General features: G+C 41.2%; 1 protein-coding gene across 7 annotated transcripts in view; it reads right to left on the bottom strand.

Moving 5' to 3' along the window:
• Window positions 1-4,580: 4,580 nt before the first annotated feature.
• mtss1lb (MTSS I-BAR domain containing 2b) overlaps window positions 4,581-25,795 on the bottom strand; it is an 83,836-nt gene continuing 62,621 nt past the window's right edge. For 2 of the 7 annotated variants that reach the window (XM_021315986.2, XM_021315984.2), the window contains 9 exons: window positions 24,370-24,527; window positions 20,490-20,597; window positions 20,302-20,399; window positions 18,292-18,568; window positions 16,965-17,039; window positions 12,633-12,788; window positions 12,016-12,198; window positions 8,530-8,695; window positions 4,581-7,183 (listed from right to left, as the gene is read on the bottom strand). In XM_021315986.2, the coding sequence (XP_021171661.2) occupies window positions 6,300-7,183; window positions 8,530-8,695; window positions 12,016-12,198; window positions 12,633-12,788; window positions 16,965-17,039; window positions 18,292-18,568; window positions 20,302-20,399; window positions 20,490-20,597; window positions 24,370-24,527 (2,105 nt within the window). In that variant the 3' untranslated portion in view covers window positions 4,581-6,299. The remainder of the gene's footprint in view (window positions 7,184-8,529; window positions 8,696-12,015; window positions 12,199-12,632; window positions 12,789-16,964; window positions 17,040-18,291; window positions 18,569-20,301; window positions 20,400-20,489; window positions 20,598-24,369; window positions 24,528-25,795) is intronic. The other 5 variants (XM_036136292.1, XM_036136291.1, XM_021315987.2 and 2 more) reach the window with 4 other exon arrangements.

Here is a 25,795-nt window from a genome sequence, read left to right as displayed (position 1 = left end):
TCCTCTGCACAGCATCTCCGGGTATACTGATCTATGGAAGAAGAAGAGGGCGTCGGGAAATAACGAGGGACTAAATAGAGAGGTAAGGGATGAAAGGCCTCAACTGGTGTAAAAGGCCTGAATTTAAATCTGAGTGTATCCTGAGAGGATGAGTCTATGTGTGTGTATGCAAGCTGGCGCTCTATACCCTTTATGTTCCCTTTGTATGTACAAGCAGGCTGCAGCTTTACCTGCTGATCTGGTTGGTCTGCTTTTATGAACATTGCAAATCAGAAAATAAAGACACTGGAGAACAAATATTCTGCTTGTTGAGACAGTCGGTTTAGTAGAAACTAATCCCGGTAAAACATGGTTTCATCGGATTGTCTTGATTGGTAGGGGTGTAACACAATCTTGTGGAATTAGAACCTGCAACACTGAAGCTTCATAATTTATGTCATCTAATCCTAGGTCTGCCTGCTTTATGTGTTATTGCGTGGAGCACATCTGGTTAAATTTATGCTGTTACTGAATAAAATGAAGGCTCTAGACTTCACGTCTTCTTCCTATGTTTGGGACTTTTAATTTGAAGTTAGACCGGACTTAGTTCTTTAGTTGTCATGTTGTGGAGTAAAGACTGCTAGTTGGGTTGACCAACAACAATCAGTTACATAAGCATTGAAGACAACTTTACACTTTTATCCAAGTCCTGACAGCATTTTGGGAAACTTGTAAAAAAAAATAAAAAATATGACAGACAAAACCCAACAAGGTCCCCCAGATGTAATTCGGTCACAAATGTTTGTTTTTTCAAAGAATCTTGCCACCAGTAGTTTGGTAAATATGTTTATTGCTACCTTTGAAATGCTCATTTGATCAGTAATTTATTAATCTTCTAATTCTGGTCCAGTAATAGATTTGTGCCACGCTACAACTATTCATAAAGTGGCATAAATGGCAACTGAAGGTTGTTATTTAGTGACTTTATTGGCACTGTTGTTAAGTTCTCCCTCATAGATGAGATGTGCATGTTTCATTAGCACTTTAGGAATACCATGACTGGCTCACTAGTTGCTGCTAAGAGTGCTTAGGCTGGCAAGTGCCTCTTAGATGAACCAAAGGACCATTTCATAGAACTCTTAATGAGTCTAGACTGCATGCTATCAGCTCTAGTTTAAACTCTTGATTGCTTTGTCTGGTCAAACTTGAAATGGAAAGTTCTATCCTAAACCGATTCTGGAGGACACAAATTGCGATTTATTCAAATTTATTGAACAAAACTGGAAGTATTTCAATATTTATCATTAAATTATTATTATAATTTATGTTCACCCCAGGATCACTATGAAGCAAGACTAGCAATAAACATGCAGTTTATGGCTTAAATCATTTTCAGATTCATTATAACACTGTTCTCAATTTTTAATTTTGAAAAATGTGCTACATTTGCATGTTGCTTTGAATTCAATATAATTTATCATCTGGTAATTAATCATCAGTAGAACAGGATGCAAAAAGTTAGAAAAATCCAGTTCTGTTACTGAGTTAGTATCACGTTGAATAATGCAAACAAATGATGCCTTTAACCCAGTCATACATTCATCATATCCACGTAGATGTTTAGTAGCAGAGGATCTAAAGACAAAACATAATAATGCTTTTTCGCCCCCCAAAACAGAAACATCTCTCAAACTGGAATCAACACTTTCTTTCCTTGACTTCATTCCCAAATTTAGTTAGCACACAACATCCACGTGTGATGAAACATCCATATAGTGGTTTCCTCTTGACCAAGAGATAAAAATAAAACTCTGGAAGAATTATTTGCTGTTACAGGGCATTAATTTCCAAAATCTAAAGGGATCTAATGAGTCCACAATGCACAATGTATAAAATAAATAAGAGCGCTCACACTGATGCTTGTGTTCAGATCACTGCTGGAGGAGTATGCAGACATGGTGATGAAGAGTTCAAAAGCCCAGAGATCAACAGCCAGACAAGGACATACACTCACACACTCATTCTCGGCACCTTCCATTTGTGTTACAAATGGACTACCCCCCCCCCCCCCTTATTTTTACATTAATTAAAAGCAAGAAATATTACTTAAACAGTACCGCAATAGGCAATAATTTTAAAAGTAAACTGAATATGTCATGTGATATTTTCTAACAAACCTTTACACTGGATCTGTGCTCCTGATTCTCTTTTACAAGTACAGCACACACGATACATATTGTATGAACAGGCAGTGAAATGCTCATTCCACGCGTTCTTCCCTGTCCCTTTCAACACTTTAAAAGCCTGACCTGTTTCCTGCTGCAAGCACATCAAGCATGCTTCAACTAGTCTCAAATCCTAAAGATCATACTTTCATAATGTTTTGTCCTGAGCTTAACGTAATAATTGGCACAAAACTGACAGGGACTGTGCTGGGGTTCATTGGGGATTTATTTTCCCCTTTTTTCCATTGACCACTGAGAATTATTATTCTCAGTGCTCATTTTGATAATTATTACAGTATCAAAATGCAGAAGCTGTCAGGTCTCATCTGGAAAATGTATTGGGCAACTCTCAAACTCTTTGCTCAACTTTTCTCCATATTTTAGCTTTGATAAAAGTGCTATTCTGGACATTCCATCCAAAAAGATTTGGTTTGACTGCAACTACAGTTAACCCCAAAAAATATCCACAACCTGGTTGGATTTTGATGATTGTTTCTTTTTTTTTTTTAATTGAACTGAAAGTTTGTTTCTAATATGAAAATGAAATAGAGGCATCTCTAAAGATGAAATGAGTATCGATTTTAGACAACAATAACATATGTGTTTCAGTTACATTTTATTGAAAAATAGCACGTGAAATATTTATACCCTTCTCAGCAGTCAGAGTAAAAAACGTGTTGTGATTACAGCAGTCAAACTCTTCTAATAACTGTTGACCGGCCTTTTTTTTTTCATTTCCTCCAGTATTGATTGATAATTTACTTTTGGAGATGAGCTCCAACAGTTTAATGTTGGAAGGCCTCTGAGCTATCACCCTGCTCTTTAACTTTTTCCAAAGATTATCTATCAAATACAAGTTGGGACTCCGGCCATTTCAAAAATGTTAATATTACTTACAGTTCGGAAAAAAAGAAATGCTGGTAACTAAAACAGTTTACTATCAAATCTAATTTCAGGAAGATGTAAATGTTCAAAGACTGACCTAAAGTAAAACAAAATTAACAAGCTTAGAATATAGAAGTATAGTAACATGTACAGTCGCCATGTTTAATGTATTTATGCATGGTGTTGTAAACTGTCACCAGAAAAGTTTTTTTTTTTCTCCCTAAGGCAGTTCTAACTGTAGACAGGATGTTACCAAAGATAAATTATCATGATTCACGTGGAAATATCCTCAAGCTCAGTGATAAAAAAAAAAAAAATTGGATACTGAGAAAGGTGTAAACAAATTTCAATCTCGTGCTGTTTTTGAATAAACCACTAAATAAAAAAGAAAAATACATTTTTCAAAATTCCAAAAAAGTAAAAAACAAAACTGGACTTTTTTCTGAAGTTTGAAGACGTTTCACTTCCTATCCCGGAAGCTTTCTCAATTCAAAAAGTCGGGAGTAATTTTTCAAAATTGTATTCACATTTTAAAATTATTTCCTTTCCTATGAAAAATAAACTTGTTGGTTGAAAGAACATTTAAAATCTAAACCTACAAAGGAAATGTGGTCATTAGAATCAGACTTCTTTTCGACATTGAATTTATAACACTTCATTTTTATCCTGTACAATTATGTACGTGATTTTTTTTCTTACTTTTAATTAGCCAGCAAAAATCTTACCTGTAAAGTTTTGCTTAGCCAAATAAATTAAGCTAATTTGATCATGTCACACACCAGTAGAGAGTAGAAAATGTATTATTTTTACTGACTCCAGTCTTTGAGTCACTAAGTCAGTTACCTACTAGTCTAAGTGTAACACTATGTAACACAAAAACTTAATTGTGCAGGATAAAAATTCAGTCCAATTATAATGAGACTTTTTTCTATATAAACCTGTCATTGTTGTGAATAATTTGGTGTTTAACGGCTCTATTTTGAATGGAAAAAAAAAAAATCTGTTACACCTCAACGTGAGTAAATGACAAAGGGTCTGTCATGAGATGGGGCTGGATCAGCTGAATTCAAAGCTTCAATTTTATTTCTCCAGAATTAAATATATACAATACTCACAAAAGAGCTGATATTGTTTTGCTGTGTGTGCACACAAAAGGAAAAACTTCAGTATGCTGGAAGTACAGTCCTACTACCTCCAAGTGGATTAAGGATCATGAAATCAGCTCCATAAATGAAATTTTTATTATTTTTGTGTATTCTTGTTTAAATTAGTGTCTATTCCACCTAAATTTCAATCGAGTTTTGTTGTTTTTACACTCAAGTGGAAAACTTAGATGTGATGTGCCTTTCCTGAGATGGTGCTTTAATTACTCTGTAATCAACTCAATGTGCTTTACAGTATTGGGAGGTATTTTTCCACTTTTGTGGAAATGTTTGTCATATTCTAATGTTACAAGGGTACAGGAATAATTATAACAAGGCAAAAAAAAACTAAACTCATTAAAAATTCTTATTTGGATGACCGACGCTTAGAAAGATGTCTCCAAAATTCATCTCATTTAACAGAACATTGTATTTTTTCCAGTATGTCTTCGTCCTTAAAATACCCGTGCACGCAAACATTTCAGTGTCATTCCCAACACACAACAGGCAGTGGTTTGTACGGCCGAAACACCTCATCTAGCTTCAGATGAAAATTTTCGCACACTTTCCGAACCCGTCTCGCATTTAACCAATCACTCCAGTGCTACCAGACTTCTTCACATCCTCTTTGCCCCTCCCTGTCTTCTTCTACTTTCACATAATAAATGATTTCCTCAGGACACAGTCACTGCTTTCATCCCAACCTGACCCCCCCGCCCACCCCCACCCCCCAACACACAGCATGACTACAGCAAAATCTACTGGCTATTGTACAGACTCTACTCTCACCAAAGTGCTTAGTTTTTCTTTTTTTTTTCAAATTTTTGTAATCCACTTTATTTTCTAAAAAGAAATTGGGACAAAGAAAGAGAGAGAGAGAGAGGCGCATGAAAAACACATGAATTCACAGTCGATGTGTAATTTAGCATTCCTGATGATTGCCTGAATGGGACAAAGGGAGAACCTGCAATCCTCCAAATCGAACCGCTTCCTCGAAACAAGAAAATAAAACACATTTATTGCTCCATTTCTGATTTAACATCTTTTTTTCTCTTTTTATCTGCTTCTAGAAAATATATATGAATATATCTATACGCCCCGGATTACGTCTCGGAACTTCCCATACAGTGGTAACAAGGTAAACGACGTCACGATATAAACCAGAAAATACGCACACGACACACAGGAGAAAAAAAAAAAAAAAAAAAAAAAAGCCCTGCCCTCGTTGGGTAACCAGCTGTCCTGCAGCAGAGCTCTACCCACCCCGCTCGCACACAGACACACACGCGCGCTCCATTGTACATTTTCCCACATGCATACCAATGCACGCACACACCGAGCAGAAAGAGAGAGAGGGGATAGGGGCAACAAGTACGGCTCAATGCCAACACTGTTTTTACATCAGGGGTGAACCAGAGCGTCCCTCTGGTTTGTTAGCTCCCCGTACTCGTACCCAGCAGTCTGGTGGCCTTGTCAGCACAGTGCGTTGTTGCCGAGACACCCTGGCTTCAATTCGAGGTGGTCACAAGGCAATATGAGTCCCCCCCACCTCTATCTCTCTGGTCCTCATCAGCCCCTCCCTTCAGTCATCAGTCTTTCATCTGGGATCGGTCAGCTGGGTTAGTTGGGCAACAAGATAGGGAGGAAGGTACGTCGGCAAACAGAACAGAACCCAGCGTTCTTCTTTCTTTGCCTTCATTTATTTAAAAATCTGTTTTTCTCCATCCCTGGTCCAGGGTGTATAGAAGACAAACATGCGTCCAACACACACTAGTTATAGTGGCCTGCTAGGAGCCAGTCAATATTAAGTTTTTCACTTGTATTGTCAGCATCGGTTAAGGTTACTTATGTTATCGTAATTATATTAGAATGTATATCATTTACTCTAAAGATGTCTTTAAACATTTTCTGCATGTGTTTCGTTTTTATTCATCTTCCTGTATGTTATAGCTTTTCCGACATGGTTATGTTTTTTTGTGTATGAACTAGGTGGTTGGGTACTACCACACCAACATTTGACCTTCTATTAGCTTACAACCATCCTTCTCCTTTCAGCTTTTTCCACTAATCACAATATACGGGGAGCTGAGCGGTCGTTAGATACCGTTTTACGAAGGCGAACTCCCCTCCTGATTGTGGTCAGCATGTCACCAGACCCCTCCGTCCCTTCCATCGCTGTCTGAGTTTCACTCAAGCCACCTGGCGTTGGGGTTGGGTCATCTGGGAGAGCGGGGAAAGGGAACTGACCCTCGCCAAGGGCGTGCGCGCTTGCTACCAACTCGCCAATTTTCTCCACTAAGCTGTGCCGGTTTGCTGCAATCATCTGCTCCTCTTCTGATCCCGCTCCTGAGCCCGACGCCATGCCGAGGCTCCCGTGTTGCTGGGCATAGACCTCTAGCGCCGCCCCTGACCCCCAGGCAGTGTTGGGTAGGCTGAGGCGCTTTGGGGATGCCTTCACATAATCCAGCCCTCCTTGCCCATCCTCAGTCCCGGTGAAGAACACGCACTCTTCACTTCCCACTCGAACAGGCACGCCACCTGCTTGCCCTCCTCCCCCATAGCCACCGGAGCCAGGTGAATGCGAGTCTGCAGGGACAGTGGGTGTTTTGACAGGCACTATGGGTGGTCGAATGGGGATGGGCCCAGCACTGGACAGAGTACGCCTCACTCCTGGTTTGGTCGATGGGGTTCGACGGATAGTAGCAGTGCCCGGAGTCCCTGATCCTCCTCCGCCACCAGCTCCACCCGGTTGTCCTGGTATCCCATGAGCTCCTGGACCAAGGACCCCACTGGGCAGGCCAGCTGTACTGGCTGGCCTTTTGGTCTGGATCATGCGCCTGTAGTTCTGGGCAATGTTGGAATGGCGAGGAATCGTGGAGGACTTGTCAAACTCTGCCTGGCCATCTGGGCCCTCGGTGTCACCATTCACAGAGTAGCAGTCGTAATCTGAACCTATTGTTTGTTCAGGTGAGATAGAAAAAGAGAAAATCATCAAAGTTTAGGTTATTCAGTAACTATATTGCCTTACAACATTATTTCATCATTGTACAACCACAAAATTATTATTTTTTTAAGACCATTTCATGTTATGGACATAAACTAGTGCATACTTGTGAAACAGAAGAAAAGGATACCTAAATGTTAATGCTTTTAAAAATAAGTAGTTGAGAAATTAGTGTATTTGTCCGTTTGAGTCAGTACTAGAACCGCCTTTAATTGCAATTACGACAGCCAGTCTTAGAGGTATGTCTATGCTCCCATGCCTACTCTTTTCTCTGTAAAATAGCTCAAGGTCAGTCAAATGGGTTTAAGATTGTCTGGTAAAAGCAATTTCAGTCTCGATTAGATATAAATCTAGCATTTGATTGGGTCATTTAACATATGAATGAAGTTTGATCAAAACAGGAAGCCGTTGTAGATCAAGCTGTATGTTCAAGGTCCTTTTTTCCTGCTGGAAGGTAAACCGCCACCTCAGTCTCAAATCATCGGCGACCTCTAAGAGGTTTTCCACCAGGATTACTCTGTATTTAGCTTTCACCCATCTTTCCATGCACTTACAAGGTTTAGTATTCCCGCTGAAGAAACAAAATTCATGATGCTGCCCCCACCATGGTACATACTGTATCCATATGGTCTTTATTGAACACTGGTGAAATCTACGATTTAGTTAAAACCTGATGGCAAATGTTTTTTACAGATTTATTTAGGGGAATCTGTGTAAGGTGCAGCATATTACTACAAATACCTGTCACACTTTTTCACACTTTTTATTTCTAAAAACTATTTTCCATTTCAGTTATGACATGGAAAATATACAAATGGCCAAGGTGAATTAATGCCTTTTCAATTTACTGTATACAAAGATCATAAAATAAACATTCAGAATTGACATAGAGGGAGCCATTAAAACTAAGACAAAGCCATATGGAAATATTTTTCAGTTTTTTATCAGTATCATTGGTGATTAGTTGCCGTCAAGGAAACAGTCAGAATCTATCTGTTAAAAAAACATGGTTGCTGACTGGCCTATTATATGAATAATTCAACTTATCCGATGTTTGTAACACGGAAGCGAGGGATTCATGTGAAATTTACACTTTGATATATATTTTTTTTAAAAAGTCTAAGCATTTCTTGCTAACATTCATCGCACAGCCGGGGCACTTTATTGGCTGCTTTTCCTGTGACGCTACCAGAAGTAAGATGAATGTAGTCAGGTGAAAGGTAATAAATGATGTCGTCCCAGCCAGAAGGAGATGAAATGCTGCAGCAGAAAGCGTAGAAGATTATACGCTCACCTTGTGAAGGGATTGTGTCCTCGGAGCAGGAAGGGGTTGTTGTCTCTGTGCTATATCCACTGGAGTACTGCAGGGAGTCACGGCTGCTTTTCTGCTGCTCCACGCTCAGTCCCCTGGTCAGCACCATGGCTAGGTCACTGGCTGCTGGAGAAACCTCCTCGCCATGCTGAGAACATAGGGCAGCCAGGGTTTTTTATCATGTTTTTTTATACTTTAGTACAACTTTGCCTTTAACAGTGCAGAGTCATCGAAAGTGTATTAGAAGAATTATAATGAATTTGAATAAAAACCCAGCTACACTTATCATAGTTTGAGATGTCTGTCTCTATCGGTGAAGTTAAAAAGATACGAAACGATCTGGATGAGTGCTTCTGTGCAGTTGCTACTCCTACATTATGACGTAAGTCATCTTTGACTTAATTCTGTTACTGTATTTTTAACAGGTTTTATGGAGCGGTATTGCTTATTTAAAATATGCCCTTGGTCTGCAGCAGTTTGGTGCAGCTTCTGATTGTAAACTTTGATGTAAATACATTGAGGCTGACATGATTCAAACACAACTGATTAATGCATTCTTATCAATAGGCTTGATTATGTGAATCTGTGAGATGTGAATGATTTATATTTATGGTCTGTTGCTAAAATGCCCCTCCTGTATTTTAATGTATTTACGCACACACACACACACACACACACACACACACACACACACACACACTCACTCACTCAATGTTTTTTGGCTCTAACACACAATTTAATTTTATTGGTAATTGGCAGGCTTCAACAGTACGATGTCTCAAGCTGCTGAATAATTTATATACCACTTGGAATTAGGAAGGTTGGAAAATGTATGACATTTAAAACATGTAGGGCACTGTGTCCTACAACCCAGCCGGGTTAGGAAACACAGATAAAAAGAATAACTCAGCTGACGCAACTCTTTCTGACTAAACATGGTACACATTTTCACATCAGTACTGAGATAAGCCAATTACGATATTCCCGTAGTCACTTGACACAGGATTGAAGCCTAAACACTGATTTTATAGTGAAATTTGTATCAATCTGTAATGGCACCTTTCTGGACCCATGCTAAAAATTGCTTTTTGTACCATCCTTTCAGCAAAGCAAATGCAAAGCAATGTTTCTCCACAGATAAAAACAGAGGGATATTTTCATAATCAAGAAGCACTGAGTGGTAAATTGTTTTGGACTTCATAACTGTGTAAAAAAGGCTTTTGGAAAATGTTGTTTGTATGCAGGAAAGTGACATGAGAAGCCATCTGCCTTCTGCAGCCTAGCAGCTAAGGGAGCGTAAGTTAACTTTCAGCCAGATGGATGCAGCCCTCAAAAGGATCAGTTTAGTCTGTTTGACTTGTTAGCAGCTTGTCAGATTGTGTGGCCTGTCAGCATTATAGTCCACTGTCTGCTGCACAACTGCAAAAATAATAACACATTAGTTTATACTTGGGGGCAATTTGGTGAGTTTCTCAAAACTCTCAACACTGTAGGCCACCTGAGACCTGACTTCCTACAAATCCTCAAAATAAACGCCTTAAGGGAAATAAAGTGTACTTCTAACTTAAAAAATATGTCTTCAAGTAGAAAGAAAGCATACAGTGTCCTCTCTGCTCCTAAAAATACTCAGAATACTGAGTAAATTGAAGATAGTAATTTGTCCCTGACATTATTTCATCTAAGACGATTGCCAGACATTGCAAAGGATGCAAGTTGCTCCGTGAGTACTGATCTGTACTGTAGACAGAAATTAAGCAGTTACAAATGAGTTAGTGTAATACAGAGTAGACTAGGTATTTACAATATATAATAGTAATTTTGTTGCACCAGTTTCTAATGCTACGTTCCCAATGAACACGAACAACACAAATGCAGCGAATGATTTACATGTTATCCCTATGTAAAGGCGCCATCAGGAGCGAATCAACAGTCGGCGATGTGAAGGACGCGTTTCGAGCGATCCAATTGGTTTTTGTACTGTCCTTTCAGTGAAGCATCTCAGATGCTTCTCAGCAGATACAAACAGAATTGAGGAAATGGTGGCCGAGTGGTTAGAGCAGCGGTCTTGCACTCAGAGAAGGATGCAAGTACCCAGTTCGATCCCCACAGCCTGCACTCTGGGTCCCTGAGCAAGACCCTTAACCCCTGATTGCGCTCTGGGCGCCGCACATGGCAGCCCACTGCTCCCCAAGGGGACGGGTTAAAAGCAGAGAACAAAGTTTGTTGTAATGTATGTTTCAATGACAATAAAGATGATATTACTATTATTACTATATTACTAAATAAAGCAAAGCAAAATTTCACTCAAGTTAAATATGCTGAACTTTTCTGTCAACTTGCGACATGTGTTAGTGTATTTCTATTGAGGACAGATTGGTTTACTGACCGAAGACAGATGGACAGCAGGGATAGAGCACCTGTAGTTGGTGTCCAGCCACTAATGTGGGACAGCAGGTCCTCACACTGGGTCCTGGACAGATGAAAGTACCGTTGGAAGCGACTATCATTCAGCCGCAGCTCCTGGAGTAGGTGGTAGTACACGCCAAACTACGATCTGGAGGATCTGGTGGACTAAGGGATGCCATTGTTTGGCTTCCCACGTTAAATTCAGCACTATGTCTCGCTTTGTAAAATTGGAGTCCACCATGTTGAGGTGAACAGACAACAGGAACTGGCAAGCGGGCGAAAACTCCTCCTATTTGATGACGTGGTGAAGCGACCAATGGCAGGTGAACAACGTGGAAAGTTTGTGTTGTTCGCGTTCGGTGTGAACATAGCAGGATAAATAATGGTAGACCTGCTTATTTCATTAGAATTACTGTCTTGAAAAATGTCTACGCTAATTTTGTTAAGGTGCTGTTTCTACTGATTTAATTACTTGCCTTATTTGCACAGGTGATTTCATTAAGAGTCGTGCTAAAAAAAACAGACCTGATTTAATATACAAAATGGATTATTTGTGTTTTTGTGGTGAAACTGATATTAAGTAGAGAGGGATAGTGTTTGAATACAACACATTCAAAATATATAAACTGAGGTATTTAGTATGCAAATTTGTGAATTTGGGATTAATAGTTTATCACTCTGACCACTAGAGCGTCCAATGTGATAGATTCCCTAGAATCTTTTGAATATGCATCAATAGACATTAAGTAAACATTAACCAAATTGACTCTTTGATGCTTTGAGGCATATTTGTGACATAAGTTTATAGGGGCTTAATGCTAATAGCTCCGGTACTTGTTGAACAGCTTCAGCAAGGTCTTAAATTTTTACGCATCCTCATCAGATTTAAAAAAAAAAACACACAATAATGCTGATAACAATTTATACAAAACAATCATGTTGCAAAGTTTTCAGATCATTACATCCCAAGTTAAAGGATTTATTTTTTAGTTGTTTGGATCACTCTTGCAAATCGGCCCTCCTCAGTCTGCATGTCAGAGTTAGGGTTAGGGTGCGAATTACCTTGGCAGCAATGGTAGCTGGTGTCATCCGGGGCCTCTGCGCATCCTCTGGGTGTGACGCTGCGGCGTGTCCCTGGGAGCCCGGCGAGCCCTCGCTCTCCCTCAGCCTATCCACAGCATCCCTTCTCCTCTGAACCGGTGCAGCGGCCATAGGCTGCTCATACTGACCTGCTTTGGACCAGTCCTAAAGAGTTGATGGGAATTAATAAATAGTGGCTGGATGGTAAAATTAGCACAAGAGACTTGTCTTCTATCCAGCAGTTTGAAACCCTTTGCCTGAGTGCAGAAAACAGGGCTGAGTCTTGGCGAGTGTGTAGAAAGCCATTGGACATTTCTGAGCTTTTAAAGCACATATGATGGTGACTTAAACCCTGCTTGGGTTTTGTTGAGTCACCAGTCGGTTACAAAATCAGGGAGGCAGGTGATGCAAACAAAAAAGGATGCATGAACACACAGCAGCCTAGGGTGAATGTTTTAGCGAAGCAAAGCAATGGGCTTATGGATGACAAAATCAGGTGAAGGAAATGATAAAGTAATCTGAGCTCTGCAGAACAACTCCAACTGAAACAGGAGGAAAAGGTGGAACTGAACAATAAGGGCAGTGGATGGGCAACAAACCTTCCACATGGGAACCTTTGATGTGGGAGAGGAGGAGCTGGATCCAGGGGGGCGGATATAGGGTGGGGACGCAGGAACAGGAAGAATGACAGAGAGAGGCCTGGTGGAGCCAGGGTGAGAGAGAGCAGGGCGGAAGGTAGCGAAGGACGAGCCAAACTGCGGGATGAGAGACACGGTCATGTCATCGGAGAATGAAAAAGCGGCAGGCACAGAGAGGCAGCCAGCTGTGGGAGCATATGAGAATGAAAACTGCAATCACAGACACTCAAAAAGCCTGAATCCAGGAGGCAGAAAAAGATCATCAGAAGATCCTATTTGCAAACTAGGGGAGAGCAAATGTACAAGAAAACCTAATAAGTAACTGCTACTTTACATGGTATGACTATGTTAGATGGTGATGGGATGTGTTAAAGCAACCCAAAGCATCATTTTAAGGGATTATATTTCACATTTCTCTGTCACGGCTACCTTGTGTACAATACATGGTTTTCATTGTATTTTAAAAATAGAAATCTGTGTGGAGCACATTTGTATCCAGCCCTCCAAAGTCAATACATGGTTTTTCTGCACTTACAAATGGAAGAATTACTCTAGTAGCTTGGCCCATAAAGACAGAAAACTTTGACTGGGCCACTCCAAAGGCTTCCACATACTCGTATGCGTACTGTGAGCCATGCAGACAGTCCGCAAACATTTTAGCCTTCATAGTCAAGTGTATAAATTGCCTACATTTCTTCTGACAAATTTCCCACACTAGCTGCCAGTGGGAAGAAGTGGGGGAATGGATAGTTTGATGTTTGATGAGCAGCGCACCCATCGCACACCTATCAGTGTGGCACAGAGAAGTGGTGTGATGCTGCGCCTCCTCCAGACTCTCTGCTTGAAGCTGCTCTGTGTATCAGCTTGGTGTCACATGCAATAAAGTTCGATGTGAAGACTTCTTCCCCAGAGCAGTTTATAGTGTGACAAAAACTGAGCTTTGCGTTTACCTGTCCGACGGAGTCTACATCAAGTATATGCGGACGTCTGTGGACTGAAATCTGCATAAGTATGTGGGGGGCCTTAACACATGATTATGCTTTAATCTAAACCATTCACCAGGAGTTTCAGTGAAGTGTTTAGGGTCGGCTGTACTGTGTTCCTTGTTGTAAAATCAAACCAAAAAAACAGGATAAGCATACCAACAGCATGATGCTGCCATCACAATGATTCATGGTGGGAATGAAGTGCCCAAGATTCTGTGTGAGTTTTCAGCAGAGGTGGGGAGTGGATTTGGGAGATTTTGTCACGTGATACCCCTGAAGAGTGGAAGAGCAGGTAAGATGATCTTGGACATGCACAGTTATTCAAAAAGGGACTTGCATTTCTTATTTCTATTTCCAGAAAAATCACTGACTCTAGCTTTAACCAGGTGATTTAAGTCCCTGTCTGGGAAAGCAAAGGGTTGGAACTAATCGTTGCACTTACTTTCTGAAACTAGATTCCCCACCTCTGGTTTTCTGCCACAGGTATTTGCATGTTGGCAACAAAAATTTCATTTTGGTCAAATTTGGCCAGATCACCTCGTTCTGCCTGTTTGCTCTTCCCCCTTTATCACTTTTGGCAGTGTATATACAGTAGGACATCATATTGCTCTTATTAACCATGCCTTGCCACTCCATAGTTACCCTGAACCACGTGGTTGTTTCTCCAATGAATGCTCTCCTTGCACAGCAAGTCAGTTTAAGGTGCACATTCATGTGCTTGTAGTTTTCAGTCTTGCCATGGGATTTTGTTTTATAACCCTGCCTTAATCTTCCCCACAGCTTCATCCCCGACCTGACTACTGTGCACCTTGGTCTTCCTGCTGCCGTTTGTTCACTAATGTTTTCCAACAGACCACTGAGACCTGCACAGAACAGGTGGATTTATACTGAGACTAAATTATGCACAGGGGGACATTATTTACTAATTAGCTAACTTTTGAAGGCTTCTTGCACCGCATTTTAATCAGTGATATTAGAATAAAGAAAGCTGAATACAAACACACATCGCACACTCAGAATTTTATCAGTTTTCAGCCTTTAAGTTGTTAAACATTTTTTAAAACAACCTATCCTTTTACTTTCACTGCACAATTATGCACAAATTACTTTGTGTTGATCTATCACATAAAATTCCAGTAACATGCATTAAAGTGTGATGTTCCAATGAATAGGTGTGGCAAATTGTGCAAAGGCATAGGTCACACATTTAAGCAGGTTCTCTAGTTTGGAAACACTAGAAAGAAAAACATTGGCAACTAATTTAGTTTTGGCTAAATGTAAAGTGAGAATTGTGTAGCTTTACAGATCTCTACATTTCATACACTGATCAGTCAAATTCATTGCGACCGCTCATGGAAGAAACGACAGAAACCTACTCTGTGTTACTTCAATGTTCTGCTATGAACATTAGAATCAGCGTGATGTGCTCTGTAATCTTTCTGAGATGCTGTTTACATGACAATGTTTTTCAATGAAAACAGGTTCAATGACTGATCCCTAATGCTTATTGTGTTAACGTCCATCAGAAGCAGCTCTCTTCTATGAATCGGTCTTTACAGACATGATCTGCTTTTATTTTGTGAATGTTTGTTGTTATCCACTCTGCATTGAAGTTTGGTTCTGGTCCTTGCTCTTCTGTGAGCACTTTTTTTGCTTGACTGGGTTGAGTGACGTTGATGGAGTTCCATTCACAGGGAAATCCAGATGGTTGTTCTTTTTTTTTTAGCTCAAGGTGAAAGGCTACAACGGCATCATTCATCCCAACTTTGAAATGTGCATTGATGTTTCTGTGATTTAGATATTTATTTTGTGCAGTTCAAGAGCCAAGAGGAATATAAGTAGACCAGAACAGATGAAAGCCATTTTACAGCTCAATCATGTGTCAGATCTGCATGAAGGTTTTGAGACGGATAACCAATGCTGTTTGTTCTGGATGCAGAAAGACGAAATGCTGAAATTGATCTGAGAAATTTCACGGGCATAAAGAGTCACATTTCTTTGTTTGGGTTCTTTATTCCATCAAGCATCATATGTGTCCAGACGGATAACGTCCCTGCTGATGATCTCCTCATCATTTAAACAGGAGGATTTCCGACATCTGATGTAAAAAGAGATCTAAAGTTTGCATGATTGTTTTGCAACTCCCCCAGTGTTTGTGCAAGATTTTTTTGCACGGCAACCAGGAAGGAGAGCAAACAATCCTGTTTGTCGGTCAAATTAGAGAGGGATCATAGATGAAACCTGTCATGGAGGCAAACTGTTGTAAAGACAGCTGCTGTTTCACATCTTGGCAGAATTTCTTTCTTTGCACCAGTAAATCATCAGTATAATTGTCTTTTTCTGAAAAGAATATGATCTAAAAAGAAAGCAGGTGAGCTCTAAAACATAAAATATGGTGCAATATGGATTTTAAGGTGATTTATGTGGGGATTTTACCACAAGCCCAAGCAACAATATATAACCAATTTATGTGTAGCTGTTAGCACAGACGTTGGTTTTATAACATGTGCCTGCAAAACAGCAAAAGCATTTGGAAAGGAAAAGATATTACATTAATTTCAACCCAGCACTTACGCCTGAGGCGCATTTTCCTACTATTCTAAAAAAAAAAATCTCTGCAGGAGAACCCATTAAGCTCTGGGGAACTCTAGTGTCAGGTTTGTGTTACCTTTCAGAGCTCTGCCTCCAGCTGATTTCAGATGACAATGAAACTCTTACTAAATCCCTGCCACCACTGCGAGTGAAACGGGGCCATTTTACCAGCATGCACTGCTTCGCTCTGACAGCAACTTTAATAGCCACAATTATCCCAGTTGTTTTAGCGCTAACAATCTGGTTTTGTTCTTCAGGAAACGGGGATGTGAATTAATGGGAGATATTTTAGCCGAGAAAGGAAAAGTAATGAGTTGAAAAAAGTTTATTTTCAAAACGGTCAGACGGATTTCTGAAAAGCCCAAAGGAATAAGTCTGCATACAGAAGAAACGTAACGTCACAACACATTTTCTTTATAAATATAAAGTACCTCGCAAAAGTGTAAAAACTCCTTGGACCTCTTCACCATTATTCATTGAGGCCACCAACGCTATCTCTGGAGGAGCTGCATATCTTCACAGCTCAGGTGGGAGAATGAACTGACAGATTCAGCTGTACAAGTCTGCTTTTGTATGATCCATAACTACATTCAATGACTAACAGAATGCGTTTGCTTTGGTTCTTTGTTTCAGTCTCGAAATACCTTGACGTTTTTCTTTGGTTTGCATGTTATATTGAGAACAATAGTACACTGCACAGTGGTGCAATACTTACAGTGGTGGGGGAGCTGCATTCACTGACTGACTGGCACGTTTCTGAAGCCTCTGATGATGCAGAGCTGGAGGACTTCTACAGCAAGAATAAAAAGGAATTCTTAGTTAGTTCATCTTTCTTTGGAACCTACAGTGGCAGAGATAAGCCTTAACATACATTTAATATGGGCATGGATATGATATTAATATATGGATCATAGTTATACATTTAAACTGTTCTTTTTTTGGTTGACTGATGATACAGAAGCATAATTTACTGTTACTTCTCTTCTCTTTTCTTATCAACTAAATAGTTTAATAGACAACCACAGCTCCTGCATGGCACTGTCAACATAGCTCAATATCTATAAGACAGACAGTCAGACCTCAACTTACGTATATTTGGATAAATATCCATTACCAAGTTGCAGAGAAAGCACAAACATTCTGTAGCTGTGAACAAGGACCTAGAATAACTCTGGTTGGATATCGGTTCCCTTTTCTTACCAGAAATTGTGCTAATTTGAATCAGTTATTTTCCCTGGTTGTGAACTGACAAATAATAAGCTATTTGGTCACACTGTCTGGAGGAGTCAATGTGAGACTTCCAGACCTAAGACCAATGTACAAGCTGTCAAACAGTGGTGGTAGCATCATGTTGTGGTGCTTTTTTGCTGTACCAATCAGCTTGGTCGTGATTGATTGTTCAAACAAGGCAATGTTCTATAAACACATGGACACTGGTTGTGGAAAGATGAAGAAAGCTGACGTTAAGTTTCCTTAACACCACTGACAATGTTAAGTGGTCAAATATTCCCACTAGTAATATTTCTGAGTGATTCCTCCACAACGTGCTCGACGACATTTATTGAACTACCAGTGTTGGAGTATGTTAATATTTGAGCCTTTATGCATAATTTCCACTCCGTGTGGAGTAGAAACACAGTTTAAACTTGTGCATGAACATCAAGTCCCTAAAGACCCCGGAAGTTATTTGTTGCATAATCAGTCCACTCAAAAGAAAAATTCAACGCCCCAAAGTGGGGGGTGTAAACTTCTCACCAGCACCATATATATATATATATATATATATATATATATATATTGTGTATGTACTGTTATGTGTGAAATTTTATATTTTAGTATGTCTTTGTTCCTTAACATGAGCAAAATCTAATTTGATAAGGTGATTATTCCAAGATTCATGAAGGAAATAGAATCCGTAATTGCTCCTAGATGTCCTAACACCTTGCAAACTAATTTACTCTAGCCTGCATGTGTATGAAGTGGGACTGACATCAGACCATTAGTGGCGACTTTTGTTGGTGACGTGCACCAGAATTTCCTACCTGACTGGTGATGTCTGAGGGCATTGGCGAGGGAGGCTTGGAATAGATGTTTGCATCCTGGGACACAAAGCCTGAATCGTGGGAGGAGACGCTGCTGAGGCGGTGGGCTGCGATGCCCCCTGGTGGCGGAGGCTGCTGCGGCATGCTGCTGCGGTAGCGATAGGAGGAGGAGGAGGAGGAGGAGGGTGAGTGTGGCTGGGAGCCTCCTCCACTACTACCCACACCTACGCCTCCCCCTGACGAACGGGAGGCACTGCTGTGGGCGCTGTTGACACTGCTGCATGGGTGAAGGTTTGGGGAGAGAGACGTGAAGAGGAGCAGGGGGGAAGGGCAGAGCGATGAAGGTGTCAGGAATGACAGGTGGAGAAAGTAGTTATGATTAGAGGAATGTGGTGGAGGTAAAAAAGCGGTTGGAACAAAACGTGTAAGGCATGAGTTGTCGGTTAATGTTTGAGAGGGCGGATGAAGAAGTGGAGGAGGTGAGGCGAGCGTTTGTGATTGGTTGGAGGGAATGAGTCCAGGAGTGGTTGTGGGTTTGTCGGGTTAGTGCAAAGTCACACAACAGTCACAGTCAGAAGCCGATTCCCCAGAGAGGAAAGGGAATCAGATAAGCAGCGTCCGGCAGGAGCGAAAGAGGGCAAATCACAAGCGAGGTACAAGACAGAGGAAAGACAAGCCAGGACGTGGAAGGAGCGCAGAGAAGGGTGGTTGTGTGTGGAGAAGGAATTGGTGGTGGGGTGGTAGGGAGGGGGGGGGGAGTAGAGGGGAGGGGTGGAGTAAACAGAGAGTGTGTAAACTCAGGAAGATTCAGGGAATAAAGAAACACTGCAGGTGGAAGGGTGCGAATGTGTGTTCTGCACATGTAGAGGCTGAGACACTGGATGTGACACATACACACATACTGAGGGAATATTGCTGTCAGGGAGAAAAAGTTCAGGAATCCTTCTCTGCTTTGCGGGGCATATGATGCAGTGTATTGTAGAAGTATTCACACCCCTCAAACTGACGATTTTGTCATTTAATAAACAATCTGAAAAGTGTTGCATACATTTGGATGGATTTCTTATAGTTCGCATTTAGGTCTGTTACATACAATATCTCCCTCACAACTTGGCAAGTATTTTGTTCTATCTTCTCTTGGGACAACGTTAAAGATATAACACTTTTATCAAATGTATTTAGTGTGCAGCTTATATTATAGTATAAATTAGCAGTCCCTTCAAAATGACTCAACACACAGCCATTGGTGTCTAAACCTCTCCCTGATGTCATGTGACCCATTAGTGTTACAAGATCCACTACAAAAATTTAACTAATACATAGGCAACCTTTTCTTGAAATTAGTGTATTTGTCCTTGAATTGAGAAGGTAGATAAGATAATGATAGATAAGATGGATAATGATTGGTCAATGGAACGAGTGTTTTGACCTAAAATAAGATAATTAGATATACTGCACTTAAAATAAGATGATGGAGATGAGTTGTTTCCTGTTTTAAGTACATTAATCTTATTCCATTGGCAATATTCCATTGGCAAATCACCTTATTTACCTGCTCAAATCAAGGACAAACACACTCAATTCAAGAAAACTTATTTTTAGTCCCATTTTTGCAGTGGCAGGTGTGATTGGAAAGCGGATGTGTTAAATCTGGTGTTATTGCTCTCACGCCCTCTCATACTAGTCTCTGGAAGTTCAACATGTCACCTCATGGCAAAGAACTCTGAGATAATCGCTGCTCTACTTACATATAAAATTAGACATTCGTTCAATAATCGACAGTTTTCTGCTGTTTTACTGCTTTAACCTGCGGGAACGTGGGAATTCTAACAAACCGGGGATGAATGCACAAACAATAAAGATGGCTTGACAGACAGACTGTGCAAGGGAGACAACAACATCCAGGGAGGCTCCTCTTTCCAAACTCAGAGTGCTGTATAAAGCATTGCAAAACAGCCACAGGCGGAATCGTTGTCTTGTGTGCACACGTGTGTTTGCGTGTGTTTGCACCTGCACATGCTGCTTTTCCGTGAGCCAGAGCTGCTCGGGGACGATGGAGGGGTCTGATAGGACCAGCTGTAATCCGACCCTTTCAGGTCTTTGATCACCTGCAAGAAAGCCACGACCGTGCCAAAGTTAGCCTGCTCGTTACTGCTTTTCTACGTCCAGATTCATAGCCAGGTGTTCCTGCTGTTCACCTGTTCACTGGCGGGGGGCAGTTTGTGGGGATCCGTTGTCAGCACAGTGAGGTCATCGATGATGGCCTGGAGGTGGGTGATCTCTCCCAGCATTGCCAGCTCTCCGTTCTGATCAACAAGACACAAACAAGAAGTGCAACGCTCAGCTGAACAGCCTGTTTTTCACCTTCGCAATTAAGTCATGGTGAGATTTACCAGTACAGCTCAATACATTATTTTGAGACATTGAATTTTTGGTTTTCATTATCTTTAGGCCATGAACATAAAACATTGCCAGAAAGAAACACTTGATGTATTTTGCTCTATTAAAGGCTTCACTTCCTGAAATAAGTGACATAATATTGAACTTTTTCACAATATGCTTTTTAGTTATAAATGTCAATCTGCTTTTTAAAGTGGTAATACTAATATCCAGTAATCCAAAACAATATCCAGTTCATAGTTTTGCTATAAAGCCTACACTTATGTACATGTCTTCTGAAGCCCTCTTGCTTCAGGTGTGCATCCAGTAGGGCTGCCGTCTTTGCATTCTCATTCATTCTCATTCATCTGCACACATTTTCCAATCAGGACGGATCAGGACTACTGGCAGAACAGTCCAGACACACCAACCCTCTTATTTTATATTTGATTTAGTGCTTGAAGAACACCGTTTTAAATTCTGCACCTTCACTTATTGTTGTTCCTCTAAAATCAGTGTTTTTCAGCATTAACATTGCAATCACAGGAGTGAACGTTACATTACAGCTAATTATGGCCATAAATGTTTCAATTCTATAACTGAATTCCATTGCGTTTAAAGACAATAAACTCTTTGAAAAACAAAATATGAGTCTTTTTATGACAAGCCCTCAAACTGATCATGTTGTTTCATATAAACGTAGATGATGATGTAGCTTCTGTTTGGATCCCTGTCACTGATTATTGCTGAAAACATTATTTTTTGGAAACTTTGCTTTCTCTCCAAAGATCCTCTTTGAAGGAGAAGTGGGTGAACTTTGTGAACTCAAATAGATAAATAGGGCACATATCGGCGAACCCAGCGACAACAGTCTCACTTTTGGATTGTGGGCTCCACCTGAAGCAACAATAAAAAACTGAGGGAAGAGGAAACAACACAGTTCATAGCAGACTTAATGACAGATAGCAGCGAATCAGCAACCAGACCACAGAGGGGACCGCAGGTGTTGCTTGGGAGTATTAAGTTCATCAGGTAAATAAATGCCTAGTTTTACTGTTTTGGTTCCACTTTTTATCTGCCCTCATTGGGTACAAATTTCTCTGCTGATATTTCTGATGGATCACATTAATTACCATACCATGTCCAGGGACAATGGAAGAAAAATAGCCTTTTGGCTAATTCTGGTGAGTTTTCAGGAATGCTAAGTATTGTACACGGTCCCTGTCAAATAAATAAATAAAATTAAAAACAGCCAACAGCTGAAACAAAGTGCTGTACATTCCTACAAGCTAAAACACATCCATTAAAAATTAAAAAAATAAATAAAAAGATAACGCATGAAAACACTTAAAAGAAACAATAAAACCAATTAAAAATGAAAACTAAGTCTAGAGAAACTAATTTAGAGAAATAAATACCTGCTCTCCCCAAACAGAACTTCATCTACTTTAATTACACGTAGCGGGGGGTTGTTTTTTCTACTCTGGCTCTGACTCAAAGAGAGTTTCAGTATTTTGACTCCACTGTCATCCGCCACATGTCGCATTAAAGCCGGGCGTACACTGTACGAGTTTTTCAGTCGTGGTACTTATATACATCTCAAACTGTGCGACGGAACCGCGGGGTTTAAAAAGTTCACCGCTCACGATCTGTGCGGCGCGACGCTCGGACGAGACCAGACTGCTCACACTGTACGTCGTGCCCCCTCTGGGACCGCTCGCTGTGGTGACAGAGGCAGGCGAGCGACGGTGGGTGACAGGGACCCAGAGCAGGGGTTCGAGCCCAGCTCTGGTGAGGCCCGCAGGAGGCACCGGGCGTCGGGGGAACGGAGGGGAGAGAGGAGGGACGAGACGCACCGGCGGCCGCGCGGCACGGCAGGTCGCCTGGCCCGCACCCCCCCCCCCCCCCCAGCAAGCGGAGGAGTGCCGAAACAGGCGGCCAGCGCGTTGCGCGGACCGGACGGCTCGCCCTCCCCAACACCGGCCGGAGGTTGCTTCAGGGACGCCCGCTTCCCTCCCTCCGCTGGTGGGGACGGAGAGGAGAGGAGGGCGCCCCCTCGTAGCTCTGCTTGAACAGCAGGATGCGCTCACGAAAACCTCACGACAGCCAACTGAATTTCAAACATGTTTGATTTTCACGATCGTCCGATTCCTGGTCAGGAGGTAGTCGTGAGAAGCCAGTCCCCCCTCCTCCCCCCCTCTACGATCAAGCTGAAATTCGGCCCGATTCAAAAAATGCTCGCACGACTGAAGAATCGGCCCGAAAAGGGGAAAAACTCGTCCAGTGTACGCCCGGCTTTAGGTGGACGAGAGTTTTTAGGGCCAAACAGCATGCCGTGGGGAAAACTAAATGCAAACAGTCATAGAGCGGGAGTGGTCTGACAGCGAATAGTGTTTGGACACCTCCATTCCTGTCCTCACAAATAAAAAAAAGTGACTGGTTACAAGATCAATTCAAAAATACTTTATTAATCCCAAAGAGAAATTAACTGCTGTTAACTCATAGGAGTTTCTTCACAGAGTTGTTGTGGATACTGATGGCTGCAGCCAGTAAGGATCTCCTATTGCGGTCTGTCTTACAGCAGATCTGGAACAGTCTCTGAATAAAATGAACATTCTATGAACAATCCTTCTTTGCACAGTCATCTCCAGAAGTTCTAGAAGGGTCCCCAGAACAGAGCCGGCCTTTTTCATAGACTTGCTGAGCTTCTTTAACTCAGTTGCTCTGTTGCTACTACCCCAATAGATGATGGCAAAGGAGTTCATGTTCTCCACAACAGACTTCTTGAAGATCTTCTGCAAACCCCGAAGGACCTGAGCTTCCGCAGGAAGCACAGTCTGCTCTGTCCCTTCTTGTAGACAGTTTCACAGTTGCACAGTCCAGTCTGTTGTCCGGGTGAATACAGAGGTATTTATACTTCTCCACTTCTTCTCACGGTATAGTAATAGTGTTGGTACTATTCCTCTTTCTCCTGAAAACTGGAGTTGGTAACAGCTGGTGGTGGAACATAAACTGTCGCCAAAATAACAATGGTGAACTCTGGGTAAATAATATGGATGGAAATTCTCTGTTAACACTTTAATATCCGGGCTGCAGAGACCAAACTTCACAAGGACATGTCCTGGATGACACCATCTGTTGTTTACAAGCACCGCACATCCTCCACCTTTGTTCCTGCCCCTCCTGTCTGCTTGTATGGTAAGAAAGCCTGGCAGAGGAACGCTGGAGTCAGGGATATGATGCTGCATAGGGTCATATCCTGGTTCAGACAGATGTGAGTAGGGGGGTTCTTGATGCAGTCCCGTTCGAGAGATGAGAGATCACAAACTTCCAACTTCAACTTGCATTTGCCAGTTCCTTCCTGCCTTTCTTTAAGAAACAGCGCTTTTTTTGCTTTATTTCCATGTTTGCAACAATTTCCTAAGATTTTTTTAAACAAGCAGGAGATTTTTTTCCATTTTTTTCTCCTCATAGTAAGTACAGTATGCATGCTGCTTTTGTACCAAATATAGTTTGAATGTGTAAATTTCTGGTTTTAAATAAATTTCAGGCCTGGAATGAAGGAACAGACGTAAATCACAAAAGGACACCATCTGAACTACCTTGATATTGCTGATCACGGCCGTTGTTTTAAACCAGGCCACCACATAAAACACTTGAACAGTCAATCAGAGCCCGGTGGCTGGGCTTGCTCCTCACCACAACAGGTTGAAGGAAGCCGATGAAGGTGCAGAAGCGCCCTCTCTCCTCCACCAGAGCGCGGCGCACCGCCTGCTTTTCCGTCTCCTCCATCAACAGACACAGGTCGGTCACATCCTGCATGGCGCTGTCGAGCTGGGGCTGCAGATCTCCTCGCCCTGGCATCAAAAAGAGATGAGGTAAGAAATGGTTTCGTTTTTTTAAACATCTGCAGACTAATGTTCTACTCCATAGACTAGCTTCTCTAGTCATTATTTCTCTTTTCCTGCCTGTCAAGTTAGGCGGACAACTGCATCTTGGTAGGTTTGTAGATGTGCCAGCCTCTTTTCCTTTTAAGGAAACTGGATTTAGTGGAACTCTGTAAAAGGTTTGAAGCTTTGGATTTTTGCTTTATAACCCAACTCTGCTTTAAACTTCTTAAATATGTGGTTGTCACGTGTTAAAATTAAAATGTAGATGGTATGAATACTTTGCAAGGCACTTTACGGGTTCCTGTCTTTTTATACTCTAATAATAAAATATATATGTAAAAAGCTAAAAGTGTAGGTGAATGTACTCTAATGTGTTACCGTGTCATCCCCTGTCCAACATATACTGGTATAGAGCCAAAACACTGACACTGCGATTGCACAGTGATGGAAACAAAACAGAATATCTGAATGCTATCTGCTGGCCTGTAGATAAAACATGTGAGATGTAATGCATAGAGAGCGAGACATGAAATGAATCTTTGTAGTCTTACAGCATGAAAGAAAATTCAGTGAAGATGTCAGTACTATCAGGGACCCAATGAAAGAGAAGGTTGGAGAGGAGTGGCAGCATGACAGCAGAAAGTCTGCAGTGTCACTGCAAAGCTCTAATAACAAGCAACAGAAGTCATGCAGGAGTCAAGGAGCAAGTTAAATTACATCATGCATCAATGCAAGTGAAACTCAACAAAGACTAGCTTCTATAGACTGTACTAGACTGAATTAGGGGACCAAAACTTTGAGGAAAGTTGTTCAGGGACTGCAGTGACATCAAAGTGTGTGAGAGGACACCTCAGATAAACACACGGCACACTAACCAACATTATTTTTGTTCATCAGCTGAGCTAAAATACAGATGTGATGTGGTACATCATAATATTGTCTGCTGAACCTTACAGTACGGTGGCCTGGAGGACACATGCTGGGGACTGCACCTATCTATTTTCAGTGCTGTTACTTTTTGCCTGCATGGTTATGCTTGATTCTCTCAACAAGACTTACTTTTCTGTTGACTAATGGTAGTTAATGTCAGTGCAAAATCCATCAGAATATAGTTTCCCCTAGTTAGCTGTATGTTTGAAGAAAATAACCCCCTGCTTATTTGTTTGTGCCTCAAAGCCTACATGACCTCCAGCACATATATGTGAAACAAAAAATTTTTTTCTTACAACAGAGTT

This window comes from Fundulus heteroclitus, chromosome 4 (genome assembly GCF_011125445.2).
Source record: "Fundulus heteroclitus isolate FHET01 chromosome 4, MU-UCD_Fhet_4.1, whole genome shotgun sequence".
Taxonomy (NCBI): domain Eukaryota; kingdom Metazoa; phylum Chordata; class Actinopteri; order Cyprinodontiformes; family Fundulidae; genus Fundulus; species Fundulus heteroclitus.
Note: the sequence above shows the minus strand (reverse complement) of the source record. Positions and strands in the feature narration are given on the sequence as shown.